The 24,477-nt window shown below is 38.5% G+C and overlaps 1 protein-coding gene across 2 annotated transcripts; it reads left to right on the forward strand.

Moving 5' to 3' along the window:
- Positions 1 to 1,901: 1,901 nt before the first annotated feature.
- On the forward strand, positions 1,902 to 22,241 carry lmbr1l (limb development membrane protein 1-like). Of its 2 annotated transcripts, XM_063014955.1 has the most exons (17): positions 1,902 to 2,246; positions 11,402 to 11,486; positions 13,773 to 13,806; positions 14,021 to 14,160; positions 15,045 to 15,148; positions 15,458 to 15,581; positions 15,681 to 15,740; positions 16,238 to 16,302; positions 16,757 to 16,829; positions 16,925 to 17,008; positions 17,162 to 17,238; positions 17,332 to 17,409; positions 17,620 to 17,693; positions 18,699 to 18,789; positions 18,888 to 18,954; positions 19,077 to 19,238; positions 20,655 to 22,241. In XM_063014955.1, the coding sequence occupies exons 1-17, from the start codon at positions 2,181 to 2,183 to the stop codon at positions 20,738 to 20,740; spliced, it is 1,470 nt and encodes a 489-aa protein (XP_062871025.1). In that variant the 5' UTR covers positions 1,902 to 2,180; the 3' UTR covers positions 20,741 to 22,241. The 2 variants fall into 2 exon arrangements, with proteins under 2 accessions (XP_062871025.1, XP_062871026.1); XM_063014956.1 differs by lacking the exon at positions 20,655 to 22,241 and having other exon boundaries at positions 19,077 to 19,243.
- The last annotated feature ends 2,236 nt before the right edge of the window (positions 22,242 to 24,477 follow it).

Consider the following 24,477-nt stretch of genomic DNA (forward strand, 5'->3'; position numbering starts at 1 on the left):
AAACAAATACATATATAAAGCACATAAAACATTCAACTATTTTAGTTAAAATGTTTCATGAATGAGTCTTTGTGATAATTTACCCGTGTTTTCACAAGTTGCCAAAAGTATGTGGACACCCATTTCTAATTCAGATAACCCATAACAGGTGCATAAAGTAAAATATACTTATAAAAGGATATGCTCCTAACTTGAGGCAAATGTGTAAAAAGGCTTTTTTCTGCTCCAGAATAACTGTTCTCTTGTGCACAAAGCAAAGTCTGTAGAAATGTGTTTAGTGCACTGAGCCCAGAATTCAACCCCACGGAACACCTGTGGGATAAATTAGACTATGATTTCAAGCCAGGTCATTTTGTTTATCATCTGTACCTGACCTCTGCTTTCTTTTGACTGAATGAGCAAATATTTCCATAAACGAGTAGTAAAATCTCGTGGAAAGCCTTCCCAGAGTAGCTCATATTATTGCCCATGGTTTTGAGCAGGATATCCAACAGCTTATGATCAGGTGTTCACATACTTGGCCATGTAGTGTTCATAATTGATACATTTGATAATAATATAAGTTCTGCAAACTGGTACACAAAAAAATGATATAATGAGATGAGTCGTCCTTCACCATATTTCTGACAAGTGGATACAGGCCCTGATTCTTGACCCTGACTACAGTGAAGGCTTTTTCCTGTTTCAGCATGACTGTGTCCCTGTGCACAAAGCAAGCTCTATAAAGACATGAAGAAAGGTTCGGTTTAAAGAAACACTAGTGGCCTGCTTAGAGCCCCGACCTCAGTCCCACTGAGCAGCTTTGGAATGAAGTGGAACATTAATTGGCCTAGTGGTTAAGGTACTGGGCTAGTAATCAGAAGGTCGCTGGTTCAAGCCCCACCACTACCAGGTTGTTGCTGTTGGGCCCTTAAGCAAGGCTATTAAGCCAAAAATCCTCAGAATGTATACTATCACACTACTGTCCCTTTGTATTAAATGCCGAAAATGTAAATCAATTGAGGCTTTTTTTATTTTTTTTATATTTTTAACACCAATGCCGATCTCTGCTCTGATTAAGGAGAACGAAGCTAACCCACGCCGATACGATGTATTCGAGATCCCAGCTCTGGTTCCAACGTGTGTTTCTACCGCTGCGCCACCTGAGCAGCCTAACTGAGGCTTTCTTCACCGACATCAGTGCCCAGCCATACAAATGCTCTTTTGACTGAACGGGCACAAATACGACTCCCATGAAATACACTGTAATGTTTAAGTTACCAGAATATTTGTGTGATATAATTGTTATATTATATTACATTATATTGTGTGATATATGATATTATTATATAACTATATCTATATTTAAACGTATAATATATCAAATGTAGAATTTGTGTTTTGTTTTTAAAAGGTTATTGTTTTTATTTTAAGAATGTTAAATCAAAAAGAAGCATTTTCCATTTCAGTTTCTGTAATGGAAATCTCATTTTTATTTAACACTTTCATTCATTTGACGATGCATTGATTAGAATTTATTTGATTGTGTCAGGTGCCCTAAGTAGTATTAACCACTTCAAAAAAACAACAGTTAAACTAAAAATGCTTTTTTAACTGAATGGGCACAAATACGACTCCCATGAAATACAAAAATAATGTTTAAGTTAGCAGAATATTTGTGTGATATAATTGTTATATTATATTACATTATACTGTGTGATATATGATATTATTATATAACTATATCTATATTTAAATGTATAATACAGGAACAAATAGGATGTCAGCAGGAAGCAATAAATATTTAATGAATTGGAAGCCACGCCTACAATATTTAAAATCTCGAAGCCCCGCCCACATTAAACTACAGTAACTTACTCAACCCCCATGGTAGGTGATCATGAGTGTGGGGTTTAACTGGCTGCAGTTTTATAGCATTTTCTCCTGTTTTATTTAGTTTAAAACCAGTTTTTGTTGTTTTAGAGGTAAAAGTTAGACGCAGTGTAAGCTGAGCGGTGTAACCGGGCTTGTAACGGCTGTGTTAGGTGCTGCTGTGAGCAGAGAGAGTTTCTCAGCTGGAGCAAAACATTAACAACTTTAACAGCTTCACTGTGTCTAGTTTATAATTCTAGTTTTTATAAATGGTTGTAATTTAGTAAAACACGGCTTTTGCGACGGATTTTGGGACATGATTTCGGAGAATGGAAACGGAATACGACGTGTCGATCCGAGAGCAGCTTTTCCATGACCGGGTCCGAGAGATCCTCGTAAGTTTGTGTGGATGTTTTTATTCTCTCTGATACTGAACAGCTTTCATAATATAATCCTCCTTAATAACTTTAAACTGCACATATCTGATGCTTTATGTTCATATTTATGTGTTTACCAGCTGACTGATTTAACTCAATGATTGTGAAACTGAAGATAAATAAATAACAGGGGTAGATTGGGTGGTAGCTGAGTACTAAACACAGGGCCCTGATACCCCAAAACACTTCAATTATTCACTTCAGAGTATAATGTATATCAATATTTCACCCTGATACCCTAGAAAACACTTTATTAATGTGTGGTTAATGTTTTTGTGCATATTTTTCTATTCTCAGACATGTAAGACCAAATACATGCCCATTAAGAAATAAAATACAAACATGTGTAAAACATATATATAAAGTTCTTAACAGTTTCCAATATTGTCGTTTGTTTTTACTCTTATTATGTTATTAAAATTGTTAGTATCAGATGTTATTATCAGTACTCTTTCTCAAATGATGAAATCTGTAAGATATTGCTTTTTGTAATTTATATTTCCAATTTATTTATAAGATTTCTCCTCTTTGGCATTTTAATTGTCTACATTAAGCTTAATATAAAATATATCCCAATTCTTTATAAACAAATGCAATTTTACAAATGGTTTTTATTAATATAATTATTTAATTATAATTATTATTTATTATATATCCTATATATACTTCTGACTTCTAATCTGCTACAGCACAATATGAAATTTACTTTTTCAGCAGGTCAAATTTTGTTGACCTGCTGGCACGTGCTTATTGTAATACCATCATTGGACTTGTCATTATACAACGCCACCTGAACTTCAGACTTCAGTACTTTACAACGAGGCACTGATGCTGACCTTTACACCGGAGCAGTGGGAATATTACACTCAGCAACATTTAGAGAACTGAACATGCACTTAATATACTACAAAATACCTAACCTAGTAATAGGTACCTCCAGTTAGTTTGGAATTACTATTTAAACAAGCATGTTAGTGGGTCATGCCAGCCTCGCAATCCATCCTGCATGATGATTTGGCTTTTCCCGGAGCAGATCTGTGTCTAATGAACTCAGCAGATGAAGCTTGTTGCCTTCCAGATAAAGCTGGCCTTGCCAAACCATGACCTGGCTGGTGGTTATGTAAAATCAAGCTTAATTTGTTTTGCTAGCCAGCAAGCCAGAGTGTTTTACATTCCACTGCACAGATTTTAGAGACCCAGGGTCAAACAAAATCTGTGTCTTGATGATTAGATGGTTAGAGACCCTTTGAAGATAAACAGTTTGTAAAATGCTCTTTTGTTTGCTGTGGTTTGCTAAAAAACTGCTAATGAGCATTTACAGAAAAAATTGGAATGATAATGAATCAAATAGTAAAAATAATATGAACGATACAACAATAATAAACTATTCATACCTTATGATTAGGTTCGGTATGTCCCAATATTTATTTTTGATATGATACTCATCTAACACTAATGTCCACATGGAACAATGTGTATAAAACGATGTGTATTGTTCGATAAAAATCGACCGATATTTGTATAAAAGTTGGGACAGTAGGAAATCACTTTTCTTTTTGTTTTTGTATATTGCGTTTCATAATGCTCCACATAATTGTAATGGAAGTTGGGTCTGTGCTGCAGACAGTCTAATCTAGTACCTGCATTGTCTTACTATGAAGCCGCACTGTTGTTATACATGCTGAATGTGGTTTGGAATTGACTTGCTAAAGCAAGCAGAGACGTTCCTGTAAAGGATGTAATTTGGACAGACATTTGAGCGAGTCCTACTCCAAAGTGTGTATGTACCCCTCAGCATTAATGGTTCCTTCAAAGACACCATGATGGACGCTAGCTTTTGAACTTTAATTCGGTAACAGTAGGGTTTGTCTTTTTCCTCTTTGATCTGAAGAAGATAATGTTCATTAGTTCAAAATATGTTGAAAAGAGTTGACCTTTTGTATTACATCACGTTCATTTCGTCAGTCCATCTCAGATGAGCTCAAGCACTGAGACGTTGGTGGCACTTCTGAATGTTGTTGATAAATGGTTTCTGCTTTGCGTAGTATTTGCAAATCGATGATGGTAATCCAGAGCCTCGACAAATTCCATATTTTGTTGATTTTGTAAATAAATATTATGGAACACTACATTTTGCTACATTTTGTGTTGGTACACTACAGATTGTTAAATTCAGCAATTTAGCTATGCACAGTTTATTGGCTGAACTTTGTGCCTTATTGTAAGTTGTGAATGACTTATTTTTACTTTTTACTCATTTACTGGTGTTTTGTCAGTGGTGTCCAAAGTTCATTATTAGAAATCAGTGAACTAAACATTATAATAAATCAGTAAATTATCAGTAGTGACTAGTGAGTGTTTTTTGTACAAATTATTAAACAAGTTGTTTAATGTTAACATAACAAAACCTTTAATAGAGAGCAGCAGTTGTGTTGTATATACAGTGTGTAAGTGGAGATGTTCCAGGGTGTTTCAGTTCGCTCTGAATGGTACTGGGGTTCGTTTCTAACACACTGCCTGATGTTTCACTGAAAGCTAATGAAGTATGTTCAGCTCTACAGTCTGATAAAATATAGCAGTGTAATCCAGTAGTAGCAGCATGTTGTTTTTGTAGTGTTTTCCTAGGGCAGTTGTAGCCTAGTGGTTAAGGTACTGGACTAGTAATCAGAATGTTGCTGGTTCAAGCCCCACCACTGGTTGCTGCTATTGGGCCCTTGAGCAAGGCCCTTAACTTTCAATTGCTTAGACTGTATACTGTCACAGTCCTGTGAGTCGCTTTGGATAAAAGCGTCTGCTAAATGTTGGAAATGTAAATGTAGTAGCTTGTGACTTGTATGTTTGTGTTTCGTCGTTTAGCTTAATCCTGCTCTGGTTTTTTTTTTACATTTCAGCATTTAGCAGACACTTTTATCCAAAGCGGCTTACAGTACCGTGACGGTAGCAGTACCGAGCCCAACAGCAGCAACTCGGCAGTGGTGGGGCCTGAACCGGTGCCAATTGAACCAGCGGGCAGTTGCAGCCTAACGGTTAAGATACTGGACTAGTAATCAAAAGGTCACTGGTTCAAGCCCCACCAATGCCAGACCGAGCAAGGTTTTATAAAAATACTCCACATATTAAATTTTCTTTTGTTGCATTTTACTGTAAATTTAATTCTTATAAATATAAAAACTATATTGTTAAATTAAAAACCTTATTGATTAATTATTCTGTTTGGTATCCAGGTTGCTTCATTCCACAGTGTAAATACTGAAGAATGTAGGCTTTCATTCCATACAACGGCTGCTCTTTATTAAAGGCTTTGTTCTGTTAACAGTGAGAACAGGGTGGATAGGTAATGACAACTGGGCGTTGCTTTTGCTAAAAGACACATCTGTTGTTTTGGATGACAGGGCACGTCAATCAGGTAGAGATTGTACGTCAGTTGTGGGCAGTCATTTGTCTGTGTGTATAAGAAATTGCGTAGAAGAAAACGTGCTATAAAACCCGGAGGTATCTTTGGAATCTGTTTCATTCTGCTGATGTTTGCATGTTGGTATTTCTTTCCTGCTCTCTTCCTTTCCTTAAGCTGTTTCCTCTGGTCTGCTGGACTGGAAGGATGTGCAGCTGTAGTTGTTTTATTGGTTCAGTCTTTAGCTTTTAAAAATATTAAAAAGCAAATAAAAGCATAACACGGCAGTTTGATTGGAAATGTCTGTGCAGGGTTGGGACGCGGTTTGGGCAGGAAATTAAATCTATAGGAGGCTTAAAGTTAATCATGTGGTAATGCATTCTTGAAAGGTGAAAGAAGTGCAGAAGGATTCCGCTTTTCTTTTACCAGTTTCCGGTTAAGTGTTGGAACATGCAGATCTGGGTGGAGAACAGTGGCAGGACTGGAAGCAAGAATTTTCATTTAATATTGTCAAAGTGAGATTTTCACAGCATACATAAATCTGCAGACACTGGTTGTGTTTAACACTTACTGTGATATCAGTAACGTGTTGGCCAGCATGGTATTAAGTGTTAAGTTGCTGGACAGATAGACATCTGATCACACGCCATTACTGCCAGTACATCCACTCCCCTAATCCTGGGCAGGACACTTTCATCTGGTTTTACTCTATTGGGATTTGAGCCACAGTCTTCCTCCTTCATCTGTCACTCCTGCTGTCACCCATTTCTTATTCTATTAGTTCCATCCTGGACTTCTGTGTTTACACCATAAGCTTAAGTGCTCTTTTCTGATGCTCTGCTGAAGTCAGATTTTTGGGGGGATGTTTACATGATCTTTTTAATGGGGTTTATAGCCAAAGTCTAAGCCGGTGACGCACATACATAAAAAGTAAGATTCCACCCTAGTCCTCAGAACCTGGGAGATAAAGAATATTAAATTGGCATTTTAGATGTATTATTAAAATTCAATTCCAATTTGTGTAAACTGTGGTTAAATTGAATATGGACTAGACTAGTACACTTGAGGAAGAATGGTAAAACACTTAAAGCCTACATTCCTGTGTTGTTTAATAATGTTTATAAAGAGAAAATAGATTTATTAATAGAGTTTAGTTTGCCTAAAAATTGCCAAATGCTTTTGCTTTGGTACAAACTGGTCCCAGGAATAATTAAATCTTACAGATTCTGCTGTTGTCTGCCAATATGTTGTTGTGCTGACTTGGTTCTTATTAATTTATTTATTTTATTTCTATCTGTGCATTCCTTCCTATTTTTCTCCCAATGTAGTTGTTTTTATTTAGCCAGCTGTATCTCCTCTATACTGCAGACCCTAACCGAGGAGGGCCGTGCTTAACACACTCCCCTCTCCGACACGCTAGGGATCATTATCTGATGTTAAAGTACAGTTATATAGGCTTATTAAAGCTGCAGTCTGTCATTTTTTGCAATAAAAGCCTGTTATATTAATGTATTAGGCCTGTTTGTTATCTGGTTGGATTTAGTATAGGCACCACTTCACTACTTTACTCTGCATTTAACATGTTCACAGCTTTCTTTCTTTTTTTGGTTGATTACATGATATATGTACAGTGCCTTGCAAAAGTATTCAGCCCCCTTGAACTTTTCAACCTTTTGCCACATTTCAGGCTTTAAACATAAAGATATGAAATTGTAATTTTTTGTGAAGAATCAACAACAAGCGGGACACAATCGTGAAGTGGAACGAAATTTATTGGATATTTTAAACTTTTTTTAGAAATAAAAAACTGAAAAGTGGGGCGTGCAATATTATTCAGCCCCCTTGCGTTAATACTTTGTAGCGCCACCTTTTGCTGCGATTACAGCTGCAAGTCGCTTGGGGTATGTCTCTATCAGTTTTGCACATCGAGATACTGAAATTTTTGCCCATTCTTCCTTGCAAAACAGTTCGAGCTCAGTGAGGTTGGATGGAGAGCGTTTGTGAACAGCAGTTTTCAGCTCTTTCCACAGATTCTCGATGGGATTCAGGTCTGGACTTTGACTTGGCCATTTTAACACCTGGATAAGTTTATTTGTGAACCATTCCATTGTAGATTTTGCTTTATGTTTTGGATCATTGTCTTGTTGGAAGATAAATCACCGTCCCAGTCTCAGGTCTTTTGCAGACTGCAACAGGTTTTCTTCCAGAATGGTCCTGTATTTGGCTCCATCCATCTTCCCATCAATTTTAACCATCTTCCCTGTCCCTGCTGAAGAAAAGCAGGCCCAAACCATGATGCTGCCACCACCATGTTTGACAGTGGGGATGGTGTGTTCAGGGTGATGAGCTGTGTTGCTTTTATGCCAAACATAACGTTTTGCGTTGTGGCCAAAAAGTTTGATTTTGGTTTCATCTGACCAGAGCACCTTCTTCCACATGTTTGGTGTGTCTCCCAGGTGACTTTTTATAGATATCTTTGAGAAATGGCTTTCTTCTTGCCACTCTTCCATAAAGGCCAGATTTGTGCAGTGTACGACTGATTGTTGTCCTATGGACAGAGTCTCCCACCTCAGCTGTAGATCTCTGCAGTTCATTCAGAGTGATCATGGGCCTCTTGGCTGCATCTCTGATCAGTCTTCTCCTTGTTTGAGCTGAAAGTTTAGAGGGACGGCTGGGTCTTGGTAGATTTGCAGTGGTCTGATACTCCCTTCATTTCAATATGATCGCTTGCACAGTGCTCCTTGAGATGTTTAAAGCTTGGGAAATCTTTTTGTATCCAAATCCAGCTTTAAACTTCTCCACAACAGTATCTCGGACCTGCCTGGTGTGTTCCTTGGTCTTCATGATGCTCTCTGCGCTTTAAACAGAACTCTGAGACTATCACAGAGCAGGTGCATTTATACGGAGACTTGATTACACACAGGTGGATTCTATTTATCGCCATCAGTCATTTAGGTCAACATTGGATCATTCAGAGATCCTCACTGAACTTCTGGAGTGAGTTTGCTGCACTGAAAGTAAAGGGGCTGAATAATATTGCACGCCCCACTTTTCAGGTTTTTATTTCTAAAAAAAGTTTAAAATATCCAATAAATTTCGTTCCACTTCACAATTGTGTCGCACTTGTTATTGATTCTTCACAAAAAATTACAATTTCATATCGTTATGTTTAAAGCCTGAAATGTGGCAAAAGGTTGAAAAGTTCAAGGGGGCTGAATACTTTTGCAAGGCACTGTATATTCCAAGATTCCAATGCAAGAGTTTTGATTTGACCTTGCAGGCTGAGATTGCATTGCGGTGTTGCAGAATTTGCAACTAAAGTCACTACCAGACATGTTCAGGTCTGCATGCTTTCTAAGTAATGATTATGCTTTTTTAGGCATGTTCATGCAGAATAATGTTATGTGTGTCAGGTCATGCCATGTCAGAACGGTGATGAATAACTGGTATTTAAACAAGTTGTTGATGGCAAAATGTAAAAAACAGCAGGATTGTGATCAATACTTGTTCCATGTTGTTGTCAGTGCTTTTGAAATAATCAATTCTCTGTTTATATCAGTCATGGATTGGTCCACTAGTAAAAACAGACTGGTAATCAATATGTTTTAATTACCTTAGCCAATCTGCCACATGGTATTTGGACGTCACATAGTACCGTGTATCAATCTTTTATTATTTAACATACAAAGTAAAAATATTATTTAAAGGAAACTTTGTTTCTTTTAAGTCAGATTTATTGCTGCGTTATTAAAGTTCATAAAATAAATGTAACTTAAGCTTAATAAAGAAATCCTACTGCATAATTGTAAAGCTATGGCTACAGCACTATATCAGTTACACAATGCTTTATGTTTCCATCCCATGTGCCCCTTGCCCCGGTTATGTCACCTATTCCACAAGTCTTCCACCCTTGCTTGCATTGTGTTCCACCCATCTGTAATGTACAGGCCTTTGCTGACCTGGACAGTGTTTTTATAGCTGCCTATCTACGCAGACTCTGTAAATAAGCACAGCATGGTGCTGGACTGATAAGCCTGCGAGTGTTGGGGTGTATGGGTGCGGGTACAGTGTGTAACTGGAGATGTTCCAGGGTGTTTCTGTTCGCTCTGGTTGGTACTGGGGCTCGTTTCTAACACACTGGCTGATGTTTTACTGCAAGCTAATTAAGTATGTTCAGGTCTACAGTCCAGTGATAGCACTGGAATCAATTCCCACATTAGACCTCTGTATCAACTAGCCAGTCTGTTTATTTATAACACAGTGTATCTAGAGGAATTTATGTCACAGGCAGTGGAACAGTGAACATAAATGCATATTCGGATATCATTTCATACTGGCTTATGGAAAAAGCCAATTAATTCATGAAGGAAGTCAAAATGTGCTTTATTTACTTCAGCAAAGCTTTCCACTGTGTTGACCACACACACTTTTGGAAGGTCCTCGGGAAGATGGGTCTACCAGAGCAACTCCTGGTTCTAATAAGGAATCTCTACTCAGATCAACAAGCCACAGTCATGACAGTAAATAGACAAACAAAGTGCTTTAATGTTATAAAAGGAGTTAGACTAGGCTCCATTCTGTCACACATGAATGCTGAACATATAAGAGAAGCAGGACTGGAGGAAGATGATCGAGGATTAGGAATAGACCTCTACACCACCAGTCCCTTAAATAAATAAAAAAATGTTTTTTTGAATTATTTACACTGATCAGCCATAACATTAAACCACCTCCTTGTTTCTACACTCACTGTCCATTTTATCAGCTCCACTTACCATATAGGAGCACTTTGTAGTTCTACAATTACTGACTGTAGTCCATCTGTTTCTCTACATACTTTTTTAACCTGCTTTCATGCTGTTCTTCAATGGTCAGGACCCCCACAGGACCACCACAGAGTAGGTATTATTTAGGTGGTGGATCATTCTCAGCACTGCAGTGACACTGACATGGTGGTGGTGTGTTAGTGTGTGTTGTGCTGGTATGAGAGGATCAGACACAGTAGCGCTGCTGGAGTTTTTAAATACTGTGTCCACTCACTGTCCACTCTATTAGACACTCCTGCCTAGTTGGTCCACCTTGTAGATGTAAAGTCAGAGACGATCGATCATCTTCTAGACGTTCATCAGTGGTCACAGGGCAGGATATTTTTGGTTGGTGGACTATTCTCAGTCCAGCAGGGACACACTAACACACCACCACCATGTCAGTGTCACTGCAGTGCTGAGAATGATCCAACACCCAAATAATACCTGCTCTGTAGAGGTCCTGGGAGAGTCCTGACCAGTGAAGAACATCATGAAAGGGGGCTAACAAAGCATGCAGAGAAACAGATGGACTACAGTCAGTAATTGTAGAGCTACAAAGTGCTTCTATATGGTAAGTGGAGCTGATAAAATGGACAGTGAGTGTAGAAACAAGGAGGTGGTTTTAATGTTATGGCTGATCAGTGTACATGTATCTCTCTGTTGTCATTAATCCATAGGTTTATGATGTGCAATGTAAACATTAGTCATCTGTTTACTTTTGACTGAATGAAAGTGTCGTATACTGCATTAAACAAAACCGTTGTCGTCATTCTAGCTTTTATAATGCAGACCTAATTTCTGCTTCTTAAATGCGTTTCGTTATTATACGGATAAACCTAAAATGTCTTAAAGACCAGCAAGTTGTCATATATGTGATTTGTACCTACTTATTATTTGTATGTCGTCTCTTACAGATCTGTGTACACCTCTTCTTCTGTCTATACGTCTTGTCCTACCTCATTCTCACACACTTCAAGAAGAATGCAGAGTTTTCAACAGGTAAGCATCGGCACCTCGGGCCTTGGTAATTATGGGACGTTGTTAAAGCAAATAGAGTTTCTGTTATGGCAGCAGCTTCATGACCTACATTGGCCTTTATTGTGCACTTTTTTATACAGTTTAGCATGTTTTATTAAAGTGATATAGAAAAAACTTCAAACGTGTTTTGTATTATGCATTTGTCATTTAATCTTAGGCTTAATTTTTGCATGTAAAAGTCTGGCTCTTAATCAGACACATTAAGATATGATATGTCAGGATTAAAGCAGCAGACGCTATTGGAATAGCTTTACTAAGGTTTCCTGTCAACATGATGTGTGGCAGGAATGTTCTAGACATACTGTATAAACACGCTGCCTGACCCAGCACTCCACAGGCTCAACAACATGTGTCCACTTGCTATTTATCATAAATATTCCATCTTCTCTGTCATTAGCAACAATTTATCTACTCAGAATATCCTTATTGAAACTTTATGTACAGAGTCATTTCTACTAACCACTTTATTCTGGTCAGGGTTACGGTGGGTCTGGTGGGGCAGCACGGTGACTAAGTGGGCAGCACTGTCGCCTCACAGTAAGAAGGTCCTGGGTTTGATCCCCAGGTGGGGCGGTCCGGGTCCTTTCTGTGTGGAGTTTGCATGTTCTCCCTGTGTCTGCGTGGGTTTCCTCCGGGTGCTCTGGTTTCCTCCCACAGTCCAAAGACATGCAAATGAGGTGAATTGGAGATACAAAATTGTCCATGACTGTGTTTGATATAACTTTGAGAACTGATGAACCTTGTGTAATGAGTAACTATCGTTCCTGTCATGAATGTAACCAAAGAGTGTAAAACATGACGTTAAAATCCAAATAACAAACAAACAAATGGTGGGTCTGGTGCCACCCAAAAACACTGAACTCAAGGCAGGAATACACCTTAAATAGGGCACCATTTTATAACACGGCAGTACTCACTCACACCTAGGGACAGATTGCATGTGTCTGGAAGGTGTGGAAAAACTAAGGCACCGAGAGGACATCCACATAGAAAAGGGGGATGTAAAGCTCCTCACAAACATGACTGTGTTTATATGCACACACTTATCAAATAACATCCAGCTACTGGGTTTACATGCACCTCAGTAATCTGATTACAGAAACCCCCTGTGTTTACATGAGCTTGTCAGTAATGTCAATTCTGATTGTAATTCATTCAGCTCCATTAAAACTGATTAATGGGTGTTTTTGAGTTGTTATAAATCAGGCTGTTGTTTGTTTTTATCATCTGATAGATAGAAAATGTCTATGCACATAAAAATTTCTCTTTTTTTGCCCAGTTTTATAGGCTTGTGGGGGTTTGACAGTCGATCCTGTATTGCTCTTTGCATGGATGTGATTCATAAATCTGTTTTGCTTCACATGTTTTTTTTTTTACTTTGAGCTGTTCTACTTTTCTGCCTTGCAGCTTAGTTGAGTTGCGCAAGTTCTGTTTTTCTGGTGATGAAAGCAGTGCAGAGCAGGTCTTTCAGATTTCCTTTTCACAGAACATGCGGGGTATAATTTGTCAGTGTTCCTAAAGCCAGTTTTACTCGGATCTTTTCATTTCAGATTTTGCTTAGGATTAGTGTTGGCTTTGCTCTTTCATTACACGATGTTCTAGTTTACATAGATTGCTGTGAAAATGTGTATTCCCCCGGCCTAGTTTATTATTTTTTTTAGTTTGTTTTAGTTTTGTCCAACAAAGCAACCTTGTCATTGCTGAAAAAAGGTTGGCTGCACAGATGGATCAACTTTCTCTGATTACCCATCTCATCTCGCTTGTAACAGACTAGCCCCTGATAATGCAATCCACATCCTGATGTTGTCAATCCAGTGTATTGTTGTCTTCTTGAGTGTTTCAACAAGTCCTGTCATAACACTGCCTTTAATGTTGTCATGTGGGTTATGTTACTCTTGGCACATAAACCCAAAGTAATGTAACTTGTGATTTAATGTTGTTGAGTAGCTTCTTCTCTGTTCTGGCCATCTTGTAAACTGGCTCATCTTCCTCGATGAGATTTTTAGAAGTTTTCTGATGGATTTATTCATTAAAGGAAATTAAAACAATATCCAACATTAACTGATCCTCTGTGGTGAAAACAAACTAAATTTGCCCTTCTTAGTTACTCCATCTACAATTAACCAAACTTAAATTAATAACTGGGTTCCATTAGACTACACGCATCTCAAAAGGAACATTTCTAGTTATGTGAAGTAGAAGAACAGGTCTACTTACTGATGTGTATTTCTGTCTCTATCTCTTTAGACGACATTGAGGAGGCCACTGTTAATAAAATTGCGTAAGTAATTACATCTTTGAAATGATGATTTGTTCAAATTAAAGTAATAAAGGTGCCTGATAGTGCATGATTTTTCTCTTATCTAATTGCTCTGAATGTTACTATCTGGCCTGGTTTGCACTTTGGCCCTCCACTGTGCTGCAGTAAAACAGCTCCTTGCTTTTTGTGGGTTATTTAGTTTGTTTATTAGTATGTTTGCGTCACCCTCTTTCAGACTGTGGTTATGCACCTTCACCCTCTCAGTGGCCATGGGTGCAGTTCTCCTCCTGCCCATCTCCATCCTGTCTAATGAAGTCCTGCTCAGTTTTCCACAGAGCTACTACATGCAGTGGCTCAACGGCTCTCTGATTCATGGTACACACACACACACACACACACACACACACACACACACACACACACACACACACACACACACACATTCACACACATTCACACACATTCACACACCTACCTTAACAAAAGTGCATTTTTAGGAATAACTGAATTCTGCTACTTGGTTTGATTTATGTAGTAAATTATGAGAAGGAGATGATAGAATGGAGTGAGAAAACAACCTTGAAAGCAATGATGAACATCACAGTGTTGTTGTTGGTACGAGGCCAGGAGAATGATAAAGCTTGCTAGACTTGAGGTTATTAATACTGACAGCGACAACCATTGCCAGGCTGTCACCTATAAAGTGGTACTTCAGTGTTGCGTGGGAAATTCAGACACCGGGTGTTAAGTGATTTTCTATTGACTTGGGGTCAGAGAACAGAGTCTTATCACATGAACAGGACAGAAAGTTCTAGCAGACGTCGCATAACACCATATACTGGTATTATGCATTTGATTTTACTGCTGTTAATATTTAAATAAAATAAATATATAGATAAAATATAGATAAAATAACCACAAGTTACAGCCTCATTTTGCCATGTACAATTTAGATATTGAAGTGCCAACTTCTAGCAATTGCTGAGTGGATTTGAGTATTACAGTGTAGTGATTACATTGTAGGTCAATTATTGAACATGTAATTGAATTAAATCCTAATGTGCAATCCAAATACAGGTTGCGTTAAGTTGGGTCAGTGGCAAAACCATCACATTTGTTAATACTGGCATAAAGTCAATTCTGTGTCTGGGTTGAGTTGCTATACGGCGAATTTTGGCCCTCTAGTGGTCACATAACATGCTAGTTATGCTTATGTCTTTGTTATTAATGTGTTTGTCTGATTTTCCCTTGTCATACAGGTCTGTGGAACTTGGTGTTTCTTTTCTCCAACCTCTCCCTGGTCTTCCTTATGCCTTTTGCCTACTTCTTTACTGAATCAGAAGGCTTTGCTGGTTCCAAAAAGGTAATAACTGCCGAAAGTCGATTCAGTTACCTCACTAATCATTTCATCCTCACGTCTAAAGTCCCTGAGCTGCTAAGCAGTCCAAATCAAGGCTTAATTGCATCCTATTAACAATAGTGGTGGGACTGGTTCACCTAATGGTTAAGCTTGTCAGGGGGACAATTGCAGAAGGAATTGCTACAAGCATAGATTTAGTGCTGTTATTTAATAGTGAGGGGAAAATCATTTAGAAAGCCTATATCCTCATCAAACAGTCAAAACTGAGCCTGCGTTCTCGTAACATCATAATCTCTTTGTGTTTACCTGTAGGGTGTCATGGCACGGGTTTATGAAACTACCGTGATGCTGCTTCTCCTCAGTCTGCTGGTACTTGGCATTGTGTGGGTGGCATCAGCTCTTCTCCACCACAACACAGCAAGGGAGAGTCTTTATGGTGAGTGTCAGATATAAATATAATAAAACAAGTGTAAGTCAAAGTCTTTAAAATGCTTTTTATTTCAGCGTGGTTGATTCTCTGTTTGTGTTTTTTCAGACCTGTGGGAGTACTACCTGTACTCTTGCATATCTCTGTTTGGAGTGCTGCTACTGCTGTGTAAGTCCAGCTTTCACTGTTACTTGTATTTTCATTGTTTCATTTGGCAAATAGGCGCCAATCCATCACAGAGCTTCAGTCACCTTCTCCTCACCTCAGGCATAGCCAGTCATGTTTGTGTAGTCACCCGGTTAGCTGAGAGTACCGCTGAGATTTGAACCTGTATCTCAGCAGAGGTGTGTTAGTGTAATAGACAGATGCACCAACCAGGCTGTTTGGTTATGTGTGACTCAGTTAAGACTGATGGGTAAAAAAATCCATTCAAAATCAAATCAAAGGGGTCTGAATACTTTCTGACTCTTATATATGTGTGTATGTGTGTTTTTAATGATTGTTTTAGACTCAATCATGCAGTCCTTGCATAGAATAATACCTGCTGTTTTACATAGAGGTTAAACATGAATATTTGTTTTACTTTTGATTCATTTTAGCTTGTGTGATTGTGTTGTGTTGGTTAGATGTGATGTTACATCATCTCTCTCTTTTGGTTCTAACAGTGTGCACCCCGTTTGGAATGTCACACATGTTCAGCGTCACTGGAAGCTTATTGGTTAAACCACGGGTAAGTGTTTAGAAACATAAAAATGAAAATATAAAATAGCCCAAATTATAAAGACAGGATAAAATAAACAGACAGAAACATAATGTAAGAATTAAAGTGTTCTTTATAACCTTGGTGCTGTAAGCAGAATGTAGATCATGTCTAGGGAAGAGCAGGGTTAACACTAGCAGTCTGCCATGGCTTGTTTCAGTATCATTTTATCAATCCTGAAGTTGAAGGACTGTGGTCCATGCAGCTATTGTTGGGCCCTTGAGCACGTCTTTTAACCCTCTCAGCTCCAGGGTGCTAAACAATGTCTCACCCTGCGCTCTGACCCCAGCCTCCAAACAATATCTGGGATATGTGGAAAAATAATTTCATTGTTATACACTGCTATATGTATATATGATAAATAAAGGCTAGTTTTTTATATAGATTTGAGTCATTAAATATACACAAACCTTTTCTTGCCCAGCTGTTGGAAGACGTGGAGGAGACGATGAACTGTGCCATGTTTGAGGAGGCATCACTCTCTAGGAAAATCAGAAGTAAGTGTTGGACTGTGAACACGAAGCCTTGTATTTACTGCCTGGTCACCATCGCTAAAATTTCACCCCGTATCTCAAACTGTCTCCCCCTTTAGGTAACATGTCTTGCTGGTTGAGTGTGAATATGGAGGCGATGAAGAGGCAGTTTGTGAGTGTGCAGGCCAGGCGAATGGCTCTGGGTAAGAACACTTTTCCTGCATGTAACTCCTGCATGGCTCCAGATGTGCTGCAAACATAATAAGCAAGTGTAAATCTTTGTCTGAGTGTGTGGGATGAAAAGTATATCGAGGTCAGCTGTATTTAACTCGGCCTCTGTTTTCTTTTCATCATAGAGACGAGGAGGAAAGCGTCTGCATGGCAGCGTAATCTGGGGTACCCGCTGGTGATGCTTCTGCTCTTAGCCTTAACTGTAAGGTTACTGTTTTTGTCTTTAATATTGCTTTGTTTACTCATTTTAAATGTTATTGTTATTATGATACTGACTGTCAGTGCTGCTCTTCAGGTGGTGTGTGTGCTCATGGTGTGTTTCCATGTCCTGGAGCTGCTTTTTGATGAGTCTGCCATGCCCAGAGGAATGGAGGTTAGGAATTCTTCTTGATGTAGACATAATGGAATTATTGGACTAGTTTCTTTACCTTTTTTTTTCATAAAGTAAAATAATGCCTTTTAATGCATGTTCAGACATTTCTATTGCTATTTTTAATAGCAGTCACACAGGTTTCACATTTATTTATTATTTGGTAGTTATTTTGTAGATAACCCAGTCCTTATATGTTTCTTTTGATGACAGGATCCTCACCTGGGTTTGGCTTCCTTCTCCATGTTCGGCTCACTTGGGGCTGCAGTGCAAGTCGTCCTTATTTTGTATCCTTTGTGTTGTCTGATGTCTAACACAGTTAAATAAAATGAAAAGGGATTCATTGATGGACATTTATCACTGTAGTTTTGTTTTTCTCCTTTCTGAGCCACCTCTTCTAAAATCTAACACCAATGACACAACAAAAACTTGCTTAAATTGTTTAGTCTGAATGAAAATTAATATAATGATAATCTAAGTCATGTTTGGCATCCAAATGTGCTTTTATGTGTTGAATCTTATACAGAACAGGCAAATGCATTCAATTTTTATTTAATTTACTTCCAGTGCAAATACCCACTTCAAATTTCCGTCTAACGTTTTCAAACACATCTTTGTTTATGCTTAAAAAGAAATATTAAACATATTCTGTTCATCCTGTTGACTGTATACTGGGAAGGATTTCATGGATGGCTTATATTTAGCAATCTAGAGATTCTCCACAAGGTGGAGCTGTGTAATAGTAATGCTGTTCATAAAGCCCAGGCAGAGTGTTTATCTGAGACATGCTGTCGGTCTTATACAAAAGTTTGGACACCCCTGGTCAAATTCTATAAGAATTAGTTATCACAGTCTCTTCTACCCACCAGTTGAATTCACTTTAAGACAGAGTGCGAGTTATACAGTAATAATTGCAATTCCTTCTGCAATAATCTTTATAGATTAACAAACTAATGACCCCCCCTCCCTTTTCTCGAACTGTTGTTTTTACTTTACCTTTAGAGAGTAAAGGTTACCTTTACCTTATTTTACTTTAATTAGGAGGATCAGGACCACAAATACCCCCCACTGCCCCCTGTAATTCGAACAATGCTTTTAGATGCAGCCTCTGCTGATTTTTGCTTTGCAGACTTATTTCACAAACAGCACAGTGAACACACACCGTGTGTCTAATGAAAAATTGGGGAAAAAAAAGTATTTATATTTATGTAAGCACATAGGCAAAGGTTTTAAATACTAGGTAGTGTTCTTCTGAATGGAACGTTTTTGGAACCTTAATGGTGGTGTACTAGATACCTGATGGTGTCTTCAGTAGTGGGATTCTACAGCTCTCCTCTGTTCAGCAGCCTTCTGCCTCGTGCTCAAGATACCAACCTCACACAGGTACAGTCACTATCACACACTTACATCATCACCAGTGCAAAGATCATGTCTTATATGTGCTGTATGTGTAAACGTGTGTGTCGTATGTGTCTTTACAGATCATAGGGAACTGTGTGTGTCTGCTGGTGCTCAGTTCAGCTCTGCCCGTCTTCTCTCGCACTCTCGGTGAGTTCTGGTTAAAGAGAAGGAAACCATTTCTTTTAACAAGTACTTTCTAATGTTGTGTTGTCAGGTTCTCCTCATATGAGAGTGTTTACTGTGTTTTTCTGTCTCAAATTTGGTTTTAGGAATCACAAGGTTTGATCTGCTGGGGGATTTTGGACGCTATGACTGGCTGGGAAACTTCCACATAGTCTTCCTTTACAACGTGCTGTTTGCTGGTCTCACCTCCGCCTGTCTCATTAACACAGTCACATGGGCCGTGCAGAGGGGACTCATCCGTGCCTTTGGTTAGTTTTTCAACTTTTAATAAGATATGGCTGATGTCCGCATTTTGAATTGGCCTAAGAGTTGAATCAGGTGTGTTAAATAAAGTAGGATGTTAAACTCTGATTCAGCGAGTGGGTGTAATGCCCTGTGGTGAATTGGCACCATGTCCAGGGTGTTGTAGGGCACTTTTGTACACCCTGTGCTGCTGAGCAGGTTAAAGTTGTTATTGACTGATTGTACAGCCCTAATCTGAGTGTACATTATGAGCTTTTGGCTTTGTTGCTGCTCTCTGACAGTATTTTTAGGCGCCTTAGAATTAGGTGTTGCCACAGAGGACCATGTTTCCCTATGGGCTGGTCTCTCTTCCTCAGATAGAAAGAGGACAATTCTCTCAGGAAAGGAAAAGGGGACAGAAGGGGAGTAGAGTCCCCATGGGGCCTGAAGACTGAGCACTCGAGCCCCTCCTGCAGCACACACACCCTCTGCCCTCCACCCAACACAAATACTACCCAGTACAACACACAGATAGCATTTTTCTGTGGGGAGTGTCGGTGTGTGTGTGAAAGCCAGTTCACACTGAAAGCTTTTCTAAAGTGTGTGTGTTTAGCCATCTTTCAGAACAGACATGTGTCCATCATAACTATTAACCCGTTTAATTTAAGATAAGATAATCCTTTATTAGTCCCACAGTGGGGAAATTCAAAATTTTTATAATTCACAATTCAATAATTTTTAAAGAATGCGGTCATTAAATTAGATTTGTACATTTAATAATAGAATAAATGAAAGCTACAATACACAGCACAGCCACCTTAAAAGTTGAAAGCAAATCTAGAACATCCAGCGACGGTGCGAGACTCAGATGGAAATTCTTGTCTGTTTTTTGACACGCCCACCTCTGTACACAGAATTGGTTGGAAGTTTTCCAGACTCACCTTCATGAGTCGTGTTTTTAGCTGCTTTAGACTTCAACATTTTGGACATTTTGACTAATTGACTGCTAACTGAATTGCTGTAGGATTGCTAGGATGCCTTATAGTGCAGATTAACCAGTAAACATTAGGGAACTTAAACACTACACAAATGAAAAACATTAAATGGCTAAACACAAACCTTAAATTTTGAGTTTCACAGCAAATTGCATATTATACTGGAAAGGGCTAATTTTTCACAGCTGTGAATTAGGTAGGGGCTTAGTCATAACCCTTTCTCAGTGACGTGTGGTCATGTTTAGAAGACTAAACTTTGTGATTAAAATGAATGTAAAAAGAATTCTCCAGTCTTGACATTTTAGTCCAGATAAGCTTGGATAATTGGAGTCAGTGCATCACTAATGTAGTTCAGTAGGTTATTTATTTATTTGTCATCATTCTCTCTGTATTTTAGGCTCATGTGTGGAATCTGTAACATCTTTTATTTATTTTCTCCCTCTACAGGTTTCCATCGTCTGCCTTTTACTGTGTCCCGATCTGCTGTCCACTTCAGGTTACTAATGGCAAGTGGACTTTCAAAAATCCAGTGACTGCATTTCTAGACTGCTGATTGTTGAAGTTGATGTTAATTTTCCCTCTCGGGGAATATCTCAGCATCTCCATGTGGACCAGCCTGTGAGTGAACGAACCACTAGACGGCTGCTGGGGGGATCAAGTCTGCTTGCAATCTGGTGAAGATCGTTGGAGGTTCCTGACCTGACGAATTCATCCATTTTGGATCTCAGATGGAGTATTAGTGCAAATACTGATTCCTCCGAAGGTCAAACACTTAAGACTGTGAACAAACATCTCAGTGAGGTTGGACGCTGGTCTCCTTCTCCTGAAGAAACTGAGCCAGACAGGTCAGCCAGGCCTATCGTCCCATCGTCCACTGCTGACTTCAGTTTGCATCAGTTCTGTTGGTTTATCAGTGGGTCTTAATTGAACAGCTGAAGAAAGCGTGTACAGGAAGCCCAGGCTGATGAGTGGGGAGGCTACGGGATGCTCTTTACATCCACAAGTGAAGATCAGATGGTTGTTAAATGATTCATATTCTTTAACAACATGTTCACTGTTCCAGTTTTACATTTACGTATATGCACCTTACCTAAACTTGATGGCTTTATGAGACTCGAGATGAATCCATACCGTTTGTTGAACTGTGTAGGACCAGGTAACTGTGAATTTTTATAATGATAATCAACCAAGTGCAATATGATGCTGCAGGGAGGTCGTGTCAGAATATGTAGTAGAAACGCCTGTCCCAAGTACGTCCAGTTAATCTGAGATCAGTTAGACAGTAATTATGTAGACAGACAGCTGGCTTATAAACAGTGAAGCCAAATTCTCTCTCTAGGTCTGTTTCATTTTTTCTCTTTCATTTTTTAAACTATTTATATTCATTCACTACTTTACTGCATTTGCTGTATCAGCATGTTATAAACCAGTATCATTTAAGTAATGTCCTGAAGGGGACAGTGTTTACCATTCACACTATGTTTTGATTTATTCCTTTGGTTTAGTAATTTATTCATTTGTTTTTATTTCTAATTTTATAGTCATTTTTAAATATAACCTCAGTTCATTTATGGCAAATGTTTACCTACTACCAACGATGCCAACTATGTCATAAAGAGTTTATTTAAATGTATGAAGAAATTCTGCCGAACCACTTACATACACATATACTTGTCCAGCTATTGATGGGAGTAGATTCATAAACACCAAAGAAATGTAAGAGAATAAGACACGTTGGTACATTTGAGTCTTAATGTTCATTTTATATTGTTGCCAGGTCAGTGGTAGCTCAGTGTTTAAGGTACTGGACTATTAATCAGAAGGTTGCCAGTTCAATCTCCACCACCGCCACTGTTGGGCCCCTGAGCAAGGCCCTTAACCTTCAATTGCTCAAATTGTAGTCAGTCATAATTAGCGCCTGCTAAACGCCACAAATGTGAATGTAAATGCAAACACAATTCCACACTGTTTACATGCTCTGTTAATGAACCTAAAGATTCACACTAAAAAAGAAGAATAAATTTTTTATAAATGTTTTATAAACTTTGTCTCATTGTGCTTTTATAAAAAGTATAAAGGATTATTATGAGCAACAAGCTGAAGCAGAGGAGGGTCACAATGTTCTGCATCCTCATTAAAAAAAACCTCAGATTTTAACACATCCTCAGATAAATTATTAGATGTAGCCTTAAATTGCTGCGTACAGTAAAGCACAAATACTGTAAAAGCAGTCTAATACTGTTTACATAATAAATCACTTATTTTATTCTTATTAATTATAATCTTTAATTTACACAATCTCTAAAAAAGATAGTGTTTCCACATTGCTTCTGTTAATATAAAATATTAAGGTATATTGTTATCCAGACATTGTACTTCAATCTAACCATGTCACAACTCCTGGTTTTCTAACCAACTTACCTGGGTGACCTGAAATCTCCAGTAAGATAACCCTCTCAGGAAAATCTTTGTGAAAACTGGTGTTGTTAAAACCATCACAGGCCACATCTACAGACTTTCAAATGCTTAAAAAATAGGGCAGTTGTAGCCTAGCAGTTAAGTTACTGGACTAGTAAGCAGAAGGTCGGTGGTTCAAACCCCATCACTGCCAGTTTGTCACTGGTGGACTCTTGGGCAAGGCCCTTAACCTTAAATTACTCAGACTGTAAGTCACTTTGGATAAAAAATGTACAAGATAACCTAAGTATTCAAAATGAATGTGCTACAAATAAGCTTGCCATTTGATTCATTTCTCTCCAAGATGTTTTTCCCATCTGTTCTCATAAGTGACAGAACACCACTTTGTTCTGGTGCTAAGACTAGAATTTATATTTCAACAATGCCATTATATATTTATTTTAAATGTGTGTTTCCAACAGTTCTCTCAGTATAACTTTCAGTATCATCTGGCCTAATTGTTGTTTACCCAACACACAAGTGCTTTTCTGGCTGTGTCCCAAACTGCATTATATTTGCTACATAGTGTGTAACTATACTACTGGTAGTGCACTACCAAGACACAAAATTCTCTTTTGTAAGCCAGGGTGTGGGTTGCGATGCAGAGATTGGCTAATAAAATTTAAGGTTTGGTTCTGTTCTGTTCTTGTAAGCAGTCTGAGAGAAAATAACAGCTAATTTGAAATGTAAGTCTTTGTGGAAACTTTCTTTTTGCTAAATTAATTCATTAAAATAATTAAAATATATTTTTTACAGCCTGACCACTACAGTTGGCCTGGGACAGCCTGACCTGCTGAACTCTCTCCTCTGTTTGTTACTGTTTTGTCTTGTGTTATCAGTCTCGGGGTGCGTGTCTTTCCATGCGTCCGTCCCAGCTGCCCTTCCACCCGGAGTTGTCCAGCTTTAATCAGTGGTGTTAATTAGCACCGGGTCTGTCAGCAGAACTGCTACAACCTCTGTTTTTCCTTTCAGCGGAAACCTCTGAACGCTAAACCCTCTGCATCATTAGAGCCCCAGACACTTGCTCTTATTCACTAATTTAGTTCTCTCATTCACCTCTTACGTTCCTGGCATCCGTTTTCCGTGTCTACTGTTCATTTCCTGTTCTGTTTCGTCATACAGAACAGAAAGTTCCAACTCATTGATGGTCATTTCTTGTTTTCTTTTGTTGCAATTATTATTTGAGGATAGTTTAGATGTTTTTCTGTTAAGCTTCCTCTGTGTAGCTGCTGATAAGAGCATTAGAATGGAATATGTTTTATGGCCAAAGGTTTATGGACGCCTAGCATTCAAACATTATCCAAATCCTTGTGCGTTAATAGGTTTGTCCCCATATGTTCACTTATGTTCAACCACAAGAGTATTTAGGCACTGATATTAGATAATAAGGCCTGGCTCACAGTCAGCGTTTTAATTCATCCAACTGTAATGGATAGGATTTAGGTTGGGAGAACTTGGGCTGGCACCACCTCACTTTGTTTAATTGGGTTTTTCCCATGTTTAAACAGGAAATATATTTCCTAAGCTTTTGCCACAAAGATGGCAGTGTTAAGATCTCTCTTCACTGGAACTAAAGTTGGCACTATGCATTTAGGCAGGTAGCATTATCTAAGTTTAAGGAGTCTAATGACAGTATGCTTTACACTACTCCAGCCAGCACATGCTATTGGCATGGTGATCTAAGGCTTGTGTGCAGATGCTCAGCGCTGGAAACCCAATTCCTAGATATTGTGATAAAGAAATTTTTTATTATGTTTTATCCTGTTGGCTGTTGGTAGTGTTACGACCAAGGAAAATAAATCACACACTTCAA

Source organism: Trichomycterus rosablanca, chromosome 19, assembly GCF_030014385.1.
Source record: "Trichomycterus rosablanca isolate fTriRos1 chromosome 19, fTriRos1.hap1, whole genome shotgun sequence".
Lineage (NCBI taxonomy): Eukaryota > Metazoa > Chordata > Actinopteri > Siluriformes > Trichomycteridae > Trichomycterus > Trichomycterus rosablanca.

Bases quoted from the DNA above. Each gene is read 5' to 3' on its own strand.
- lmbr1l (XM_063014955.1), top strand. From the start codon at position 2,181: ATGGAAACGGAATACGACGTGTCGATCCGAGAGCAGCTTTTCCATGAC. The intron at 17,694-18,698 runs GTATCCTTTGTG...GTGGTGTACTAG, and splicing joins GTGCAAGTCGTCCTTATTTT to ATACCTGATGGTGTCTTCAG. The intron at 19,239-20,654 runs GTTAGTTTTTCA...CTCCCTCTACAG, and splicing joins GGGACTCATCCGTGCCTTTG to GTTTCCATCGTCTGCCTTTT.